Source organism: Pleurodeles waltl, chromosome 5 (genome assembly GCF_031143425.1).
Source record: "Pleurodeles waltl isolate 20211129_DDA chromosome 5, aPleWal1.hap1.20221129, whole genome shotgun sequence".
In the NCBI taxonomy this organism is placed as follows: Eukaryota; Metazoa; Chordata; class Amphibia; order Caudata; family Salamandridae; genus Pleurodeles; species Pleurodeles waltl.
Genome location: NC_090444.1, coordinates 1,693,455,445 through 1,693,475,481, shown reverse-complemented (window position 1 = coordinate 1,693,475,481; position 20,037 = coordinate 1,693,455,445). Strand labels below are relative to the sequence as shown.

General features: G+C 45.9%; 1 protein-coding gene across 5 annotated transcripts in view; it reads left to right on the top strand.

The window, feature by feature from the left end:
• Nucleotides 1-20,037, top strand: part of ATAD2B (ATPase family AAA domain containing 2B) — a 546,820-nt gene that overhangs the window by 161,948 nt on the left and 364,835 nt on the right. For all 5 annotated transcript variants that reach the window (XM_069236016.1, XM_069236015.1, XM_069236018.1 and 2 more), the window contains exons 11-12: nt 12,842-12,957; nt 16,383-16,557. In XM_069236016.1, coding sequence (XP_069092117.1) covers nt 12,842-12,957; nt 16,383-16,557 — 291 coding nt within the window. The remainder of the gene's footprint in view (nt 1-12,841; nt 12,958-16,382; nt 16,558-20,037) is intronic.

The window sequence follows — 20,037 nt, the reverse complement described above, 5'->3', positions numbered from 1 at the left end:
AAACATAACATCAGACAAATGGGTGCTGGATATAGTGACAAGAGGTCATACCCTGGAATTCACACAAAAACCACTGCATCTTCCACCAAGAACATCCAGACCTTTCCATCTTCGTCTGCTTCAGCAGGAAGTATTTCTGATGCTTGCCAAGGGAGCTATAGAAAAGGTTCCAGATCAGCAAAAAGGTCTTGGGTTCTATTCCCGTTTCTTCCTGATAAAGAAGTCGTCAAGGGAATGGAGACCGATATTAGATCTCAGGAAGCTCAACAAGTTCCTTCGGAAATAATCTTTTCAGATGATCACGCTGTCGGATATCCTACTCCTTCTCAATCCTGGAGATTGTATGTCAATAATGGATCTCCAGGATGCTTTTTTCCACATACCAATACATCAAAAACATCGCAAATATATCTGCTTTACTGTAGCTGGTGCCCATTATCAGTTCAAAGTTCTCCCAATTGGTCTGAAGTCAGCTCCACGAATTTTCACGAAATGCCTTGCCCCAGTCGCAGGTTTTCTCCGCAACAGGGGTTTCCAGGTGTTTCCATACCTGGACGACTGGCTCATAAAAGCTCCTTCTTTACTACTAGCCTCCAGGGCTACAAACGCTTGCCTGAAGTTATTCCGCAGTTTGGGGCTAACATGAAATCTACAGAAGTCGGTCATCCTTTCCTCATGCAGGAGAGTCTTCTTGGGTGCAGAATTAGACACCATCAAAAACAAAGCATACCTCACCCTGGCACGGCAGCAGAAACTAACCAACTTGGCTGTAAGTATTTCCAGAAAAAAGTTTGTTTCAGTACGACTGTTCAAGTTGCTTCTGGGAATGATTTCCTCAGCCATCGTCCAAGTTCGACTGGCAAGATTGAGAATGAGACCGTTACAAGAAGAGTTACAGCTCCAATGGACCCAGTCGCAAGGATCCTTCGACGACTTGGTAACTGTTACGCCAAGAATTCCCCAGGCTTTGAAGTGGTGGTCTCAGACCAACCATCTCTCCCAAGGACTTATCTTTCTAACGCCAATAACAGATTTCATCATCACCACAGACACTTCCTTGGAAGGCTGGGGAGGCCATTTACAAGACATGCGCATTCAGGGAAGATGGTCGGATCTTCAGAACAGAATGCACATAAATCTGTTGGAATTAAAGGCAATCCACCTCACGCTCAAGGCTTTTCTTCCACGCATTGCAGGGTCCTCAGTGTTGGTCAGGACAGACAACACAACAAGTATGTTTTATATCAACAAGCAGGGAGGAACAAGATCCCTCTTTCTCTCAAGGGAAGCTCAGTCTCTTTGGGACTGGCTCACACCGCACAATATTCGTCTCAGGGTGGAGCACCTGCCAGGAGTCAAAAACGCCCTAGCGGATTCTCTCAGCAGGACAGATGACAACTGCCACGAGTGGGAACTCAACCAGAAGATACTCAACAGCATCTTCCAATGCTGGAGTCAACCGGTCCTAGCCTTGTTTGCCACCAACCTGAACGCCAAATGCCAGTTCTACGACATTCGATACCCACTCTCGGGATCGTGGGGAAATGCTCTTTTGATGAGATGGTCCGGGATCTTTGCCTACACTTTGGAAGATGAATTCCGAGTGCTGCAGGATCATTCTTATAGCGCCCAGATGGCCCAGACAGTAATGGTACACGAGCTTCTACTCCGGTCCGTGGCCAATCCGATGCGCCTTCCTGGCAACCATGACCTTCTCACGAAGAATCCGGGTCAAATTCTTCATCCCGATCCAACATCTCTTCAATTGCACGCTTGGCTCCTGAGTTCTGAGAGTTTCAGGGTATGAACATTGATCAGGAATGCAGACGGGTATTATCTAGGGCACGGGCGGACAGACATACAAGCTCAAATGGAAGAGATTTTGTGTTTGGTGTTCTCAGAACAAATTCCACCCTTTACAGATTAAGCCGGAACAAATTCTCTCGTACCTTCTCACACTCTCAAAGGCTGGTCTATGCCATGCATCCGTCAAGATTCATTTGGCAGCTATAGGCTCTTATAGGCGCTCTGCTGATATGCCTTCAATCGGCTCATCCAGAATTATTAAGCAGTTCATGAAAGGCCTCTTACGCATTTTCCCTCCGGTGCGTCCACCTCCGCCAGAGTGGCATTTGAATATAGTCCTGTCCCAGCTAATGAAAGCTCCTTTTGAACCTATTCACAGAGCTGAACTCAAGTACATCACATGGAAGGTGGCAACCCTGCTTGCTCTCACTTCCACCAGGAGAGTCAGTGATATACAGGCTTTTACTACTAAAGAACCTTTTCTGGTCTTTTCGAATGACTTTGTTCTGCTCAGGACCAACCCCAGGTACATTCCTAAAGTGCCATCATTTCATCTCAATGAGCCCGTGATACTACAATCTTTTTTCCCAAATCCAACCACAATCGCAGAAAAAACTCTGCACTCTTTGGACATCAAGAGATGCCTAAAATGTTACCTCCAAAGTACCAAACAAATCAGCTATTGGTATCTTATTCTCTTGGATGACAAGGAGCAGGGGTCACCAAGGCCACTATAGCCCGGTGGATTGCTTCTACAATTCAGTTCTGTCACACCAAAGCAGAAAAACCTTTGACTAGGTGCCTGAGAGCCCACTCCTCGAGAGCAGTCTCCACAACGGCTGCTTTGTTTCAGGGTATTGCCCTGGATAAAATATGTCAAGCTGCAACATAAAAGACTACGCACTCCTTTACGCAGCACTATTGTTTGGAGTCCTCGCAGAGAACTGACTCTAGTTGGACAAGCTGTTTTATGGTCATCTCTTTCATTAAGGTAAGACCTTTCCTTGATTGTGTAGAAACTATTTTATATACAATAGTCTATAATTGCTATCTAATATAGTTTGACATGCTTTTTTTATCTATATATATGTGGATATTTAAGGTATATGTGTGTGTGTGTATGTATATATATACACACACACACACACACAAACCCACTACATCCTATTACACCCCCCACTTCACAACACTGCACTCTACAACACTCTGCCACTGAACAACTGAACACTCTTCCCCGCTACTGAACTCAACGCATTTAGAATTTTCAGTCTCTTCTCCCACAATTTCAGGAAAAATCACACAACTACAGTCAAGACTATCACACGCCTCTTGGGGATGATGGCTTCCTGCCATTTCCATCGTTCTCCATGCCAGTCTTCACATGCATCCCATACAGCAGTGTCTGTCACATCAGTGGTCTCAGTCACAGCGTCACCTGGAAGATCTAGTGTTAGACCGCCATACTCACTGCACTCTGACTTAACTCCAGACCAATGGTTTTTATATTGAAAAAAATATATTTTCTTTATTTTTAGAACTACAAGATTCAAGTTGTAGGTAAGTACCTTAAAAGTTTTGTATTCACACAGGTATCAACAGTACTTGTTTTGAAATAGGTAAGTAATACAGTTTTTGAATTATTGGCAAAAAGCTATTTTAAAACTGGACACAGTGTAATTTTCCAACAGGTCCTGGTGGGAAAAAAAAGTTAGATCTGTTTACAGGTAAGTACAACACTTGCAGTCTCAGTCTGTGTTTTAAGAAGTCCACCGGTTGGAGTTCAAGTTAACCAGAGACACCCACCACCAGCAACACTGGGATGGTCGGGTGCAGAGATCAGAGTGGAACAAAATTAACGTGGGCTCCTATGGAGACAGGAAGTACTCGGAATCTGGTCAGCCAACAGGTAAATACCCACTACTCAGAGGGCAGCCCAGGGGGGGATTAGAAGAGTACTAGAGGAGCCACTAGTAGGCACCAAACACACACCCTCAGTGGCGGCCGGGTGCAGGGTACAAATAGGACGTTGGGTTTCCAGTGCAGGTCTATGGCGAGACCCCAGTGGTCACTCAGAGGCTTCAGGCAGGGTCCTGGGGGTGTCTTGGCACACCAACGGTCAGACAAGGAGGAGGGTCGCCTGCTGAACAATGAGGCACCGGGGGTCGGTTTCTCCAAGGCCTGGGGGCTGCGGGTGCAGTGTCCTTTGTGCATCAGATATCCTCATCTGGAACTTGCGGTCAGGGGGGTCCTCGGGATTCCCTCTGCAGGCGTCGTCGTGAAGAGGTCAACCCAAGTTGGGCTCTTGCTCACAATCGCCTAGGGACCCTTTCTTGCTGGGTGGACCGCCTGGACACAGGCCATGGGCGTCGGGTGCACAGGGGTCAAGACTTGCACATCTGGAGTGAGGTGGGAGTCCCTAGTTAGAGGTTTCTTTGGACAGCGCGTCTTTGGACAGAGCTGCTGTCCTCAAGAGTTCTTGGTCCTTTTGGGTGCTGGCAGTCCTCTGGACTTGGCAGAGATTGCTGGGCCCGCTGGATGCGTTGCTGGTCTTTTTGCAGGTTCTTTGAAGCAGGAGACAGGCTGGTAGGACTGGGGGCCAAAGCAGTTGTCGTTTTGCTTCTTCTCTGCTGGGTTTTTCAGCTTAGCAGTCGTCCTTCTTGTAGGTCACCAGGAATCTGGTGAGCTGGGTTCAGGGAGGCCCTTAAATCTTAGATTAAGGGGTGTGTTGGAGGTCAGAGGGTAGTAGCCAATGGCTACTGTCCCTGAGGGTGACTACATCCTCCTTGTGCCCACTCCCTTTGGGGAAGGGGGCACATTCCTATCCCTATTGGTCCCTGTCCTCCAAACTGAGATGGAGGATTCTGCAGGGAGGAGGGGGGGGGGGGAGGGGGTGAAGAGGGTCACCTCAGCTCTGGACACCTTACGGGTGGCCCAGGCTGGAAAGGTCACTCCTCCCTGTTTTCTCTAATTTTCCCGCCAGACTTGCCGCCGAAAGTGAGGCTTTGTCCAAGGGGTGGGCATCTCCACTGGCTGGAGTGGCCACGGGCACTGTAACCCGAGGCCTGAGCTTTTGAGGCTCACCGCCAGGTGTTAGTTCCTACAGGGGGAGGTGTGAAGCACCTCTACTCAGGGCAGAGTGCACAAAGGCACTCGCCCCATGTGGTCAGAAACTTGGCTGAAAGTGGCAGGCTGGCACAGACAGGTCAGTCCTTCACTAGAAGTTGGGCTAACACACGGGGCATCTCTGAGATGCCCTCTGTAGGAAAATGCCTCCCTGTTGCAGTTACCCCCCACTTTTTGCCTGATATTGATGCTGACTTGACTGAGAAGTGTGCTGGAACCCTGCTAACCAGGCCCCAGCACCAGTGTTCTTTCACTAAAAATTTACCGTTGTTTTCATAATTGGCACACCCCTGGCACACAGATAAGTCACTTGTAAAAGGTACAAGTGGTACTAAGGGTCCTGTGACCAGGGAAGGTCCCTAAGGGCTGCAGCATGTGTTGTGCCACCCTAAGGGACCCCTCACCTAACACATGCACATTGCCATTACAGATTGTGTGTGTTGGTGGGGAGAAAAAGGCAAAGTCGACATGGCATCCCCCTCAGGATGCCACGCCCACAAAATACTGCCTGTGGCGTAGATAAGTCACCCCTCTAGCAGGCCTTACAGCCCTAAGGCAGGGTGCACTATACCACAGGTGAGGGCAAAGCTGCATGAGCAATATGCCCCTACAGTGTCTAAGTCCATTCTTAGACATTGCAAGTACAGTGTGGCCATATTAAGACTATGGTCTAGGAGTTTGTCAAAAACGAACTCCACAGTTCCTTAATGACTACACTGAATACTGGGAAGTTTGGTATCGAACTTCTCAGAATAATAAACCAACACTGATGCCAGTGTTGGATTTATTACAAAATGCACACAGAGGGCACCTTAGGAGATGCCCCCTGTATTTTACCCAATCCTTCACTGCAGGACTGACTGGTCAGTGCCAGCCTGCCACCGAGAAGAGTTTCTTCCCCCCTGGGGTGAGAGCCTTTGTGCTCTCTGAGGACAGAAACAAACCTTGGGCTGGGTGGAGGTGCTTCTCACCTCCCCCTGCAGGAACTGTAACACCTGGCGGTGAGCCTCAAAGGCTCACCCCTTTTGTTACAGTGCCCCAGGGCATCCCAGCTAGTGGAGATGCCCGCCCCTCCGGCCGCAACCCCCACTTTTGGCGGCAGGGCTGGAGGAGTTAATGAGAAAAACAAGGAGTCGTCACCCACTAGTCAGGACAGCCCCTAAGGTGTCTTGAGCTGAGGTGACACCTGCCTTTAGAAATCCTCCATCTTAAGTTGGGAGGATTCCCCCAATAGGATTAGGGATGTGCCCCCCTCCCCTCAGGGAGGAGGCACAAAGTGTAGCCACCCTCCAGGACAGTAGCCATTGGCTACTGCCCCCAGACCTAAACACCCCCCTAAATTTAGTATGTAAGGGCACCCCAGAACCCAGGAAATCGGATTCCTGCAACCTGAATTAAGAAGAAGGACTGCTGACCTACAAGCCTGCAGAGACGATGGAAGACAACTGCTTTGGCCCCAGCCATACCTGCCTGTCTCCTGACTCGAAAAACTGCAACAGCGACGCATCCAACAGGGACCAGCGACCTCTGAAGCCTCAGAGGACTGCCCTGAACCCCAGGACCAATAAACTCATGTGAGCAGCGGCTCTGTTCAACAAACCGCAACAATCTTGCAACTTTTCTGCAACTTTCAAAGACCTCAATCTTCCTGCCGGAAGTGTGTGACTTCACCCTCTGCACCCGACGCCTCTGGCTCAAGACCCAGAAAACCAACACCACAGGGAAGACTCCCAGGCGACTGCGACCCCGTGAGTAGCCTGAGACATCCCCCCCTGGACCTCCACTGCGACACCTGCTTAGAGAATCCAGAGGCTCCCCCTGACCGCGACTACCTGTAACAAGGGACCCGACGCCTGGACCAAGCACTGCACCCGCAACCCCCAGGATGAGAAGGAACCTAGCCTAGCCCAAGTGGTGGCTGACCCGAGAAGCCCTCCTGTTTCCTGCCTGCACCGCTAGAGTGACCCCTGGGTCCCTCCATTGTTTCCTACACGAAACCCAACGCCTGCTTTGCACACTGCACCCGGCCGCCCCTGTGCTGCTGAGGGTGTTTTTGTGTGCCTACTTGTGTGTCCCCCCCCAATGCTTTACAAAACCCCCCTGGTCTGCCCCCCGAGGACACGGGTACTTACCTGCTTTGCAGACTGGAACTGGAGCACCCCTGTTCTCCATAGGCGCCTATGTGTTTAGGGCACCTCTTTGACCTCTGCACCTGACCGGTCCTGAGCTACTGGTGTGGTAACTTTGGGGTTGCCTTGAACCCCAACGGTGGGCTGCCTATGCCCAGGAACTTAAGTGTCTTACTTACCTCACAATCTAACCAATACTTACCTCCCCCAGGAACTGTTGATTTTTGCACTGTCTACTTTTAAAATAGCTTATTGCCATTTTAACAAAAACTGTATATGTTATTGCTGTAATTCAAAGTTCCTAACTTACCTGTGTGGAGTACTTTGCATTTTATGTATTTAATTCAAATCTTGAACTTGTGGTCCTAAAAATAAATTAAGAAAATTATATTTTTCTATATAAAAACTATTAGCCTGGAGTAAAGTCTTTGAGTGTATGTTCCCCATTTGTTGCCTGTGTATGTACAACAAATGCTTAACACTACCCTTTGATAAACCTACTGCTCGACCACACTACCACAAAATAGAGGTAAGATAGTGGCAAAATTAGATAATTATAATGCTCTAAGGGGAACCCTTGGACTCTGTGCACACTATCTCTTACTTTGAGATAGTATATACAGAGCCAACTCCCTACACCCTCTGTGTGCATTTTTCAATAAATCCCACATTGGCATAAGTGTGGGTTTATTGTGCTGAGAAGTTTGATACCAAACTTCCCAGTATTCAGTGAAGTCGTTATGGTTCTGTGGAGTTTGTAATGACAAACCCTCAGACCATATACTCAATATGGCTACACTGCACTTACAATGTCTAAGAATGGACTAAGACACTTTAGGGGCATATTGCTCATGCAGCTATGCCCTCACCTGTGGTATAATGCACTGTGCCTTAGGGCTCTAAGGCCTGTTAGAGGGGTGACTTACCTATGCCACAGCCAGTGGTTTGTGGGCATAGCACCATGAGAGGGGTGCCGTGCCGACTTTGTCTTTTTCGCCCCTCCAGCACACACAAGCTGCAAGGCAGTGTGCATGTGCTGAGTGAGGGGTTCCCTAGGGTGGCATAATATATACTACTGCCCTTAGGGACCTTCCCGGGCCACAGGACCCTTGGTACCAGGGGTATCTTTTATAAGGGTCTTAACGGTGTGTCATGGCTGTGCCATTTGTGGACGCAAAGGTACATTTGTAGGGAAAGAACACTGGTGCTGGGGCCGGGTTAGCAGAGTCCATGCACACTTTCAATCAAAGTTGGCATCAACACTAGGCAAAAAGTGGGGGGGTAACCATGCCAAAATTGGCACTTTCCTACACCAAGTGTTAGTATTGTTGGGTGACCCCTCCCACGGCCCTTCCCAAATTCAAGAAAAAGATCATACAATTCACTTGGAGGCAGACAACTCACCCAAGTCCCTTAAGTGGCACTTCAGGCGATGGAACATGTAATCCCCACCGTGTCATGATGACTGGCTCAATAGAATGTGAAATATACTGGCCATGGAACATATCACACCACACCTAGAACAGACACACACAACAGACTTGGATCTGTTCATTACCATTTTTATCTAAAGAATACAGAGAGGGAGCCCAATTTACCTACTTTTAGAGTCCTGCACTTTATCGCAGACTACCGTTCTGAGAGATTAAACAGATCTGTAACAAACTAGCCCTACACCAAGAGATGTCCAGGATCCAATCCAAGGGAGAAACGTTGTTATATTGTAAGCTGTCTTCTTTGTATTTAAGGCAAGAGTGTTTGGCGTTCTCATGTTCATCATCATATCAAAGCCCCTTGCAGGCCGCTGGATATTGGGGGTGGTATGTGTTTCCAAATAACTATAGAACGTTTCAGACTAAATTCTTCACTTCAGATTCTGCCTGATTTGATCTATACTGATATTGACAGAGCAGCTATTATGCTTTTTTCAGTAAAGTCTTAAACTGGTATTGAATTCTCAAAGGTAAACTTTCCAGAGAACGTTTGCTTTTCCTTCACCAGTCATTTCCTTTTCTACAGAGCCCCTACAACATTGCTATGTGGCAAATTGAGTTTTGTCATGAAATGCAGGTATTTTGGGATACGATAAAGGATAGGAATATGTTTTTCATAGTTACGCATTAGTAGTGTAAAGGCGTTGTGGAGATACTTTCATAAGTATTTTATTTTCAGTGTTTTTTTTTGGTTGTCATGATTTTTAATGGGAAGGACATTTTTTATGACTTAGTATTTGACTGATACCAAAATTGGGTTTTATTCTAGCTTGTTTCCTTTTGTAGTTCGACAATTGTTTTTCTACCTTCTATACTGGGTATACAAACAGGTAGAATAAAAAATAAAAAAAAGTTCGCTATCTAAAATTCGTAAAATGTTTTTTAACTCTCCTTTTGGAAAGCTCAAGTTTTTTAAGAATAAGAAAAATGGCTTTTTGTTACATTTTGCACAGCTAAACCAAAGATGAACATAAATCATGAGAAGGGTAAGAGTTGCCATATGCTGAGGGAGACAAAAGTATACTTGGACAGGGCGTAGTTTATAACAAGCATTGAGAAAGCCAGTAGGTGTTGCCTTTTTAAGGCAAGTTATTTGCTCTAGGTACACCAACTCCATAGCAGCATACGTGACTGAACAGCCCAGCCACTATTGACAGTGGCAAAGCCAATAGGTCTAGCCTGTGCATGAGCTGTTGTCGTGGACAAAGTATTTTAGCCATGTTGTACACAAGTGTGGCTGCTGCTAAGCATGACCACGTTTTTTAAACTTTATTTTTCATGTTAAAACTAAAGAAACACACAGCAGTGTACAGAGGTTCAGTACTCATATCATTCAATTGTTGAAAACATGTGAAGCATAACTGGGGATAAATATTGGACCAGTACTGCAAGTTTGTTCCCCCCAGGGGAAGAGCCCCCCACCAGTGCGGTGCTCTGTCAACCAACCATTCCTGTGAGTTAGGGATTGTTTCGCCCCCTCCACTCCCCCGAGTCTTCTGACATACTGTCCAATGCAGAACTTCCTATTCTGAGTCTTCTGACCTACTGCTCAATGCGGAAGTCCCATTGGTATCAGCCAGGTCCAGGAGTCTATCACTCGGTTTCCTCCAGGTTCCTAGGTCCTCTACCATCTTGTCATCCTTCTGCTCAGTTAAATGTGGATTTCTTTCACTAGAGCCCATTCCTCCGCGTCCCCCGCCAACTTTGTATATGCAGTGCTCCCATCCATGAGATGGCATCCCGGCATCTGGGAAGTACTAATGCTAATTGCAGGAACTTGTATGCCATCCTATTACCTTTCGGACGCCTGATATTTCCCAGGAGGCAACTGGCTGGGAATAGCATAAACGGGATAGCATGGCTAAAAGTTAGGAGCGTAGAGGAGAGTGCCAGGGAGTGTCGTAGACTGGAATGGCGAACAGTGGAGTTGTGTTGTGGAATGGTACAGAGTGTTGTGTATTGGAGTGGCATAGAGTGGAGTTGCATACGGTGGCATACACTGTAGTGGCATAGATTAGAGGGGACTGGTGTAGAGTGCATTGCCATAGTGTTGCATAAAGTGTAGTGGCATTGAGTTTGGTGTATAATGCAGTGGCGCAGAGTGAAGAAGCACAGAGTGGAGTGACGCAGAGTGGTGCGGTGGATAGTGAAGTAGTATAGAATGGTACAGAGTGGAGTAGCTTAGAGTGGCACAGAGTAGCGTGGAGTAGAGTTCAGTGGTGGAGAGTGTAGTGTTCCACGTTGGTGTCAGAGGATAGTGGAGCAGTGTCATAGAGAGCAGTGTTGTAATGTACAGTAATGTAGAGTACAGTGCAGTGATGCTGAGTAGAGTGCAGTGGCTTGCAGTAATGCAGAGTAGAGTGCAATAGTGTAGAGTAGATTGTTTCAGAGTAGAGTGAAGTGCCTTAGAGTGGTGCAGGTTAGAGGGCAGTTGCATAGAGTGGCATAGATTGAGTGTAGTGGCGTAGGGTAAGGTGGTGTAGAGTGTAGTGGCTTGGAGGCAGTGTTGTAGAGTTCAGCAGTGTGGTGTTGTGCAGAGTGGATTGCTATGGCCTGGGCTGGAGTGGTGTAGAGTGCAGTGGCAAAGTGCATTGGTGTAGAGTGATGAAGAGTGCATTGGCATAGAGTAGAGGCACAGGGTAGAGTAGAGAGGCGTAGCATGAAGTGGCATAGAGTGGAGTGGGGCAGAGTGCAGTGGTGTGTAAAGTGGATTGGTGCAGAATGGAGTACAGTGGTGTGGTGTGGAGTGGTGTAGCCTGGAATATTCATGGTGTGGTAGCACACTGCCATTACAGACTTTATATCAGTTGAAAAACCATTACATTTGCACAGACATACAGTTTTACTAATAAATCTATACAGTACACAGACAGAAATGTCTGGAAATTGCATCACTTAGGCTAATGATTTGCTTTGACCATATTTGTATTTGTTTCCAGCACACTTCAGAAATAACAAATGTGCTTCATTGTGGTCTTATTTCTGATATAATCTGAAATATTTACATAGTTCATCTAAACGTTGTGTGCTGGAAATAACACTTTCCTACCCTCCGTATCCAGCAAGATTGTCACATAAGTCCTCTCACTGAAATCAGAGAAAGAAAAGTAAACAAACACTCTTGGAAGACCGCGCAGACGTTTGACCTCAGGCTTTTAGTGCATAGCAAATGTGCTGAGATAAGAACAAGATGTAAAGGCCTATTTACAGAAAGGGAGCAGTCGGAAGGATACTGTAAATAACATTTTGGCAAGTGAAGGACCGAACTCACTCTGGAAAACCTAAAACAAATAAAGCTAGCAAGTGGAAAGCAAGAAAATGTGAGTTGCAAACCACAAAGCCATTGGCAAACTGGGCAGATTGCATTCCTAGGTCAACTTTCTGAATGTCCCCAAGATGTCTTTAACAAAGTAGGGTGCGACCTAAAAAAAAAAGTGGCTACAGAACTGCAAGCCTCCCTGCAGCCATCTGTAATACTAGCGGTTACTGTTGACACTTCCTTGAAACACAGTAACATAAGTCTTCATATATTTAACATGTAATAACGAGTATATTGTGGGTGCAACATAGAAAGTCAAAATTGAAAGAAGATGCTGATGTTCACAGAAACGGTCAGCATGGCGCTTAGACCTGCTCAGTGAAACCTGCTTTTTAAATGCACACTGGATAGCACCAAGCAGCCAACAGATCCTAAGATTGTACTTGGACACTAATGTTATAATGCACGCTGCTGCTGCTGGTGTGCATGCAGGTGTCAAGGTCAGGTTTGAGGAGGGGCAGAGGAAGCTGTGGGCCAGCTGGGGGAGGGTGGAAAGTGAAGAGAAAGCAGCACACAGGAGAAAGGGCAAAAATGCATGCACTTCCATGAAGTGCTTAAAGTAAATGTAAAAAAAAGTAGTTAGCTAAAAGCACACAGTGTCTGCAGTTGAACACCAGATAGAACACTCCAAGACCAAAATGCTCCTGGGTAGGACAGATACAAAAAAATGAAGCTAAGTTGTCAACAGCTGAGATAGACATGGAAAACATCCAATTCTGAGCAGTTGGCTGACCACAAACCCACTCTTAAAATATTGGTATATTGCAAGTAGTAGATCTTCCAAAAGACACCTAAAGCTGTGTGTAGCCACCCCGACCAAAACAGTCAAGGGTTGAGGTCAAACATGCCCAGTAGTCAGAAAATGAGCTTGGCACTCCTGGTAAACATTCAGTTCTAAAGAGGTTGATAGACATTTTTATGCTCAATATTTTAACTATGAACAACCTGCTTAACGTTTGTTTTTCTTTTAGGTACGTTTTGATAGTATTGGTGGATTAAGCCATCATATCCATGCACTGAAGGAAATGGTTGTTTTTCCACTTCTTTACCCAGAAATCTTTGAAAAGTTCAAAATTCAGCCTCCCAGGTATGTATTTAGGCCGTAACTGAAAAGGAATAAAGGTATTTATGAAACGCCCATTATGAAATTAACTGATCTATCTCAGTGAGTACCCACTGCATAGCTATCAACTCATGAGCGTGTTACTTCTGCTTGTTTTGCCAGGTAGTGAAAGACGATAAATGTGCGATATTTGTTCTAAGTCTCGTTTAATGTTATTTTGTTGGTCTATGTGGAGTTTTCAAACTTTTCCTGCATGCCTGACGATTGCTAGCATTCTCCAAAGCGGTTGCCCATTCTTGCCACCTAGTAGGTGGTGGTTGTGTTAAATTTTACATATTGTTTTGTGGCAAAGCTTCTACTTTCATGCTAGTATTGGCATTTCGTAGTTAGCATAGTGCAAGCTGCATTGATTTCTCTCTTTTTAATGAGGCCTTGCATACATTTTCTCCAGTGGTGTCTTTTTTTTAACTTGATTATTCAGGCCTAAGTGCAGGTGATTATAGGAACTGGTGATGTATGCTTATAATATTTGCTACGGGGTCATATACTAACTGATATGCACATACTAACACAATGTGGAAACTGTCAAAATCTCTCTATTGTCACAATGTGGAAACTGGCAATACATGCTTAGAAATTGTCCAAAGTGGCAGCATCAGTTTACTAAGCAATGTCAAAACCAGCTTGTTTGTTTCTATGCTTTGGTTCATCTGCTGAGTCATGTGCGAGCACTTTCATATTACAAGTGTAATTGGTCAGTTTTGAATTGGTTAGGTTGCCGTTTTCATTCAGCGTATTTTCAGGTTATATTAATGCTTTTTTTTTTTTTGCTGTTTGAGCAGCCTCATTAGTGTTTGCAATGCCTGTTTTGCTTTTAATTTTCCAAAGCGGTTTTAATTACACAAATCTGCAATAATGCAAGGAAAGAAACAAACAGCCTAGTTGTTTACTGTAGTTTTTTGTGTTCAAGTGTAAATGTTTTGGCAAAATTGTCATTTATCTTCATACAAGGTAAAATAATGGCTCTGCAATGAATTGTAATGCTCTTTATAATAAATATCCTTAAATAATATCCTTAATAAACTGTAATAAATTATATACATTCCCTTAAATTTCCAGATGCAACAAACCATGCTTTGGTTTAGCTATTATACTCTTCACGTACGTTGTAGTCCATATAGTTTAATCTAGATATTTTCTGCTTCTTAGCAATTTTAAGTCAGAAGATGAACCCTCCTTTTAACGTGGCTGGAGACCACTGTACTGTAGCAAAGAGGACTGTGCCTTTGGTGTTCTGTTCGAAGGGAAGTTGTCCCTCAAGTTGTCCCTCAAGACCAATCAGAAGCAGAGACTCCAGGAGTCAGTTGGCTGACTTCCTGTTGGAAGCACAGGGCCACAAAAGCTGAAGAAGCCTGATTGGGTGAGTTGGTAGCACAGATCACCGGATGCTCCTAGTTGAACCTTGGAGTGTAGTCTGAGTACAGTTTGGTCCCCTTGATGGAGAGTTGTCATTCAAAGAAGGGAACCAATGGTTTGGTTTTGACTAAAGACTAGTAGTTCAGTGTTGGCTGGACTTCTGATGGACCAAAGAGGAATTTCAGGGACATCGACCCATGTAGCCTAAGTTAACCCCCACCCCCCCAGGATCATGGACCGAGGTGTAGCCAACGAAGTCCTGCGTTGACTGCACAGCATCCTCCGCTTTCTTCGCAATCCTGTATCTCTAGCATAAGGACCACTACAAACAAAGAAGTCCATGGCATGTTGCCATTAACACTGGAGCTGGACTGGAGACTGCTTCTTCTTAGAAGAAACTGTCCTTTGGCACTCTGCTAGTCCTCCTGACTTGCCCTCTGTTGGCATTGGCCGCCTAAAGTGATTGGAAGTGACCATATTCAACTGTGACAAAAGTTCTCTTGAAAAGGTTTTTAAGTGTCAAATTTGTTGAATTTGCCAGTGTTTGTTCGTGGTTAAGTGAAAAGTTCATAACATATGTATTTTAGTTTTATAAATTGGCAGCTGATTTATTATGTTTCCTTCTTGTCCATTTGCTCTGGTGCTGTATAAGTGCTTTAAACTTGTTCTTTTGTTGAAGCCTGACTGCTCAGAGGCACAGCTACCCAGGGGTGAGCTAAGGTTTGAGAAACTAGCCTGACTCTACCTAAGTCAGGGTTTTGAGTTTGTTACACATGAGGTCTCACAATCACCCCATACAGTGGTCTCACAATGGGAGGACTTTTTGGGACGGAAGGTACCTACAGCAGGTGAAGATCAGGAGCCTTTGGTATTTAATGCTCTGCCAACACCATATTAAGCTTCTGAAACTTCCAGTGATCCATCTGGCCCTAAACTCCTTCAATCATCCTTCAAAGGGAGGCAGGTGTGCAGGTTCTCACAGGTAACACTTACACACAATCCTACCGCCATGCAATTGGAGCAGCAGAACATCTTCGTAGTTGCCAGAGTGGACAAACTGAGTAGGTGTTTTCTGGTGGTATATTAGTGGCATCACCAATCCAAGGTGGTGAGGGTGTCTTCACTCATAAGGGGTGAGGCGGGGATGGGAGGGGGTGGTAAACACTTGCAATATCCATTCACCACCTTCAGACATGGAGTGTCAGAAGTTTTGTGTACTGGGGTCCTCTAAGGCATTCATTGGGAGACTCACTCTGGCTGGAATGGAGCGATGGAATTCTATATGTCTTCCCACCACTCTCTCTGCTGCCTTCTGAAGAAGTTCAGGAAAAAACTGGGCATAAATAAGTCATCTTGATTGACCCAGACTGGACCAGTAGTGGTACCCAGAGCTTCTGAGTCTGCTCATTTGCCATCTTATCAGGCTTCCTCTTCGGGGTGACCTCCTGTTTCCGCAGCAGGTCAAGGTCTTGCACATAAATCTCCAGAGCGTGCATCTCCATTCGTGAAAATACAACAGAGCTAGCTAAATGCATTTGGGTTGACGGCTGAGGTGGTGAACGCTTCCTTTGCTGCCAGATGCCATTCCATGAAGTCTATCTGTGCTGGGACAAATGTGTTTCCCTGGTGTGGTACCTGAGAGACAGCCCCTCACAAGACAAACTTTTCAATGTTCTTTAGTTTCTTCTTAGCCTCTATGGACAACTAGTGCTAATTCACCCGAGTGTACAATTGTATTGAATTAGTAGGTGATTTATTTATTTTCTATTTCTTTGCAGTTTTTGTATAGTGCAAACTTGACCAGAGTGCTTTATAATAGAACCAGTTTTACGTTACACATTTTTTATACATGGGAGATTAAAGGATTTACCTACAATCATGAGAATCTGTACTAAAAAAAAAATCTATTTTGATTATAACATATTTAAATAAAAACTCCCTCATGTTAAAATTTTGAATGGCATAGATAAATTACTTTATAGCTGTAATGTTATACTCTGAAGATCTGAAGTGTGCTTGATTTATATATGCAGGGGCTGTTTGTTTTATGGTCCTCCTGGAACCGGTAAAACCCTGGTGGCCAGAGCCCTTGCCAATGAATGCAGCCAAGGGGACAGAAAAGTAGCTTTCTTCATGAGGAAAGGAGCAGACTGTCTCAGCAAGTGGGTTGGAGAGTCAGAGCGACAACTGAGGCTACTCTTTGATCAGGTGAGGACTGCGATGCAATTTGATTCTGCTAAGTATTTAATTGCTATTTAGATGCTCTTGTTTAACAAAAATCTCACTTATTTTGTTGTATAATTCAGCGTTATCTGAGAATTGCTGCATACACTTGTACAGATCCATGCTCTAACAAGTTATAACTTTTATGTATTGTTTAACTTTGAGGGATCCTACACCCGTTTAGACATACACTTTGATAGAATGTGCAGGCAGTGTCTTTCAGAACCTGCTTTCTTTCGTCTTTGAGGTACTGCAATTTTCCTCTTTATTGTATGTGCATATTGTTTGGGGTAACAAAATGAGACCTTTCTAACTGATACTTCTTCCTGCAAATTCCTCCATTTGCATCTCCTCTAGTTGTCAGATGGATTAAGAAATTTGATGTAGCTCTCCTGTGCTGGTATTTGGAACCATTGCTCAGTTGTTGCTTCACTCCGTAAATTACATCACAGAGATGTTTAACGTGGTACCCCTGGTGTCAGTTCTTTTTTTCTGTTCCATTGAAGCATTTCCAGATTTGTTTCCTTTAGAACATTTCCCATGCAAAATAGTTTTTCAGCAGTATGTCATAGATGCTCCCAGCCCCCAAATTTCAGGGTAAAAGAGATGCCGTTCCTGCAGCAGACGTGTTGGTTTCTGATCCGCATGAAGTCTGTCTCTTGTGACTGGGGCCCAGACTCCTCATCATGTGAGAAGGGTGACCGCATGCAGGTCAAGAACGTCTAGGAACGGAACACAAAGCTTTTCTAGACGCAGGCTTCTGATGATCACTGGGAGCAAGGTCCATCTACTGCATCATGTCCCACTTCTGCTTGCCTTCAGTCAGTCCTCTAAACAGGGAAAACGTCCTCTGAGAAGAAGCATGGGAGGCATCAAATGAGGTATTCTCTGGCCTCTGTCTCTCCTGTTCAAGAATGGGTTCTCTACTTGGTGACCTCTTTCTCTGACTCTGCTGTCGACTTTGGAGATGTAATTGTTGGAGATTCCATTGGTGCTGTTTCCAGCCATAAAACTCTCTCTGTAAATTTTGGAAATGAAGCACCTTGTTCCATTTCCAGAACTTCCAGCCCTTTAAGCTGCCCTCACTCCGATAGAGGCTTCACCCTGGCAATGCTGATTCATTTTTGTTACACTCTGGCATGCCCTAGTACCGCTGTGGGTCCAAAAAAACTCAAGGCTGCTGCCTGTAATTCCTTTGGTGGCTTATCCCTTGTGCCAGTTGACCACTGCTACAGCACCATTCTGGTTCTAGCCAAGCCTCTTCCTCAGCCAAAGGCATTGCTGCTGCTCTGCCTCCAGCACTGTCCTAGATGTCACCAGTACCAGCTTTGGAACTACTACAGAGTTTAGCAAACTTTCCCCAGACTAAGACCATTCAAGAAGATCTAGATATAAAGCTCAGCAATTGTTGGACCCACCTTACTGATGAATAATATAGTAGGTCTAGGAACCCTTTTGCTTCTGATTCAGATGTCCGACACAGTTTATCTCAACAATGAGATAGACTAACTTCTAAAAAAAAATAATAATCTCTCTCTCTCTCTCTCTCTCTCTCTCTCTCTCTCTCTCTCTCTCTCTCTCTCTCTCTCTCTCTCTCTCTCTCTCTCTCTCTCTCTCTCTCTCCTATATATATATATATATATATATATATGTTCGATGGCATGTGTAGCTGCAGATACACATGTTGTGCATAGCCCGCCATCTGGTGTTGGGTCGGAGTGTTACAAGTTGTTTTTCTTCGAAGAAGTCTTTCGAGTCACGAGACCGAGGGACTCCTCCTCTTTTGCTTCCATTGCGCATGGGCGTCGACTCCATCTTCGATTGTTTTCTTTCCGCCATCGGGTTCGGACGTGTTCCTTTTCGCTCCGGGTTTCGGAGCGGAAAGATAGTTAAAAATTCGGAAAATTACGTCGGTATTGTTGCGTTCGGGATCGGGTTAGATAGAATCGACATCGAATCGTGAAGAGCTCCGGTAGCCCTTCGGGGTAATTTCGATCCCCCGTCGGGGCCTGGTCGGCCCGACCGCGTGTAACATCGAAGCTGATGGAACGGACCCCGTTCCGATTCTGTCCTAAATGCCACAACAAATACCCATATACAGACCAACATTTGGTCTGTAACCTGTGCCTGTCGCCCGAGCACAAGGAAGAAACTTGTGAGGCCTGTCGTGCGTTTCGATCCCGAAAAACGCTCCGTGACCGGCGAGCCAGAAGATTACAGATGGCGTCCACGCCGACAGAACACCGAGAGTTCGAGGAACAAGGAGAAGAAGAGGAAGCCTTCTCTATCCATGAATCGGACTCAGAGGAATTCGACGTCCACGAAACAGTGAGTAAGACGTCGAAGCCAGCACACAAGAAATCAGACAAGGCCCAGGGGACGCCACTGCCAACAGGCCATGGCTCAACCCATAAAGTCGGTGACTGCCCATCGGCACCGAAAAAGGCCGAACTAGTGCCGAGATCGTCCGACTCGGGTCGAGACACAGGCACGCAGCAATCTCGGGACCGAGAAAGTGCTGCCGACAAAGATCGACGCCGAGACAGCGGAGCCGAAGCTGCTCGACGCAGAGACAGCGGCACCGAGGAGGATCGACGCCGAGAAGTTTCGACTCCAAAAAAGAGAAAAGTCGCCTCAGAGCCGAAAACGAGTAAGGACATAGTTTCGGTGCCGAAACGACCGGCAACCGAGCCAACTACCAGCTCCTATTCAGAGGAGCAATCACTGTCCTCTCAATTGCGCAGACATAGATTCGAGGACGAGTTACAATCCACTGAAGTGGACCACACTCAAAAGCGGATCTTTATACAGAGTGGAACAGGGAAGATCAGCACCCTTCCCCCTATTAGGAGAAATAGGAGACTTGAGTTCCAAACACAGGAACAAGCACCACAAACAAAAGTGGTGAAGAAGGTAACTCCGCCACCCTCTCCTCCACCTGTAACTCACATATCACCGGCACAGACTCAGTCACACTCACCGGCTCACACCACCATGAGCCAAGATGACCAGGACGCTTGGGACCTATACGACGCCCCAGTGTCAGACAACAGTCCGGAGGCGTATCCTTCCAAGCCCTCACCACCAGAGGACAGCACAGCGTATTCACAGGTGGTAGCTAGGGCAGCAGAGTTCCATAACGTGTCGCTACACTCGGAACCTGTCGAGGATGACTTCCTTTTCAACACCCTCTCCTCCACCCATAGCACCTACCAGAGCCTGCCTATGCTCCCAGGAATGCTAAGGCACGCAAAGCAAATCTTCAAAGAGCCTGTCAAGAGTAGAGCAATAACACCAAGGGTGGAAAATAAATATAAAGCACCGCCCACAGACCCTGCTTTCATCACCTCACAACTGCCACCAGATTCAGTTGTAGTAGGGGCAGCTCGCAAGAGAGCCAACTCTCACACATCAGGCGATGCACCACCCCCGGATAAAGAAAGCCGCAAGTTCGACGCAGCTGTA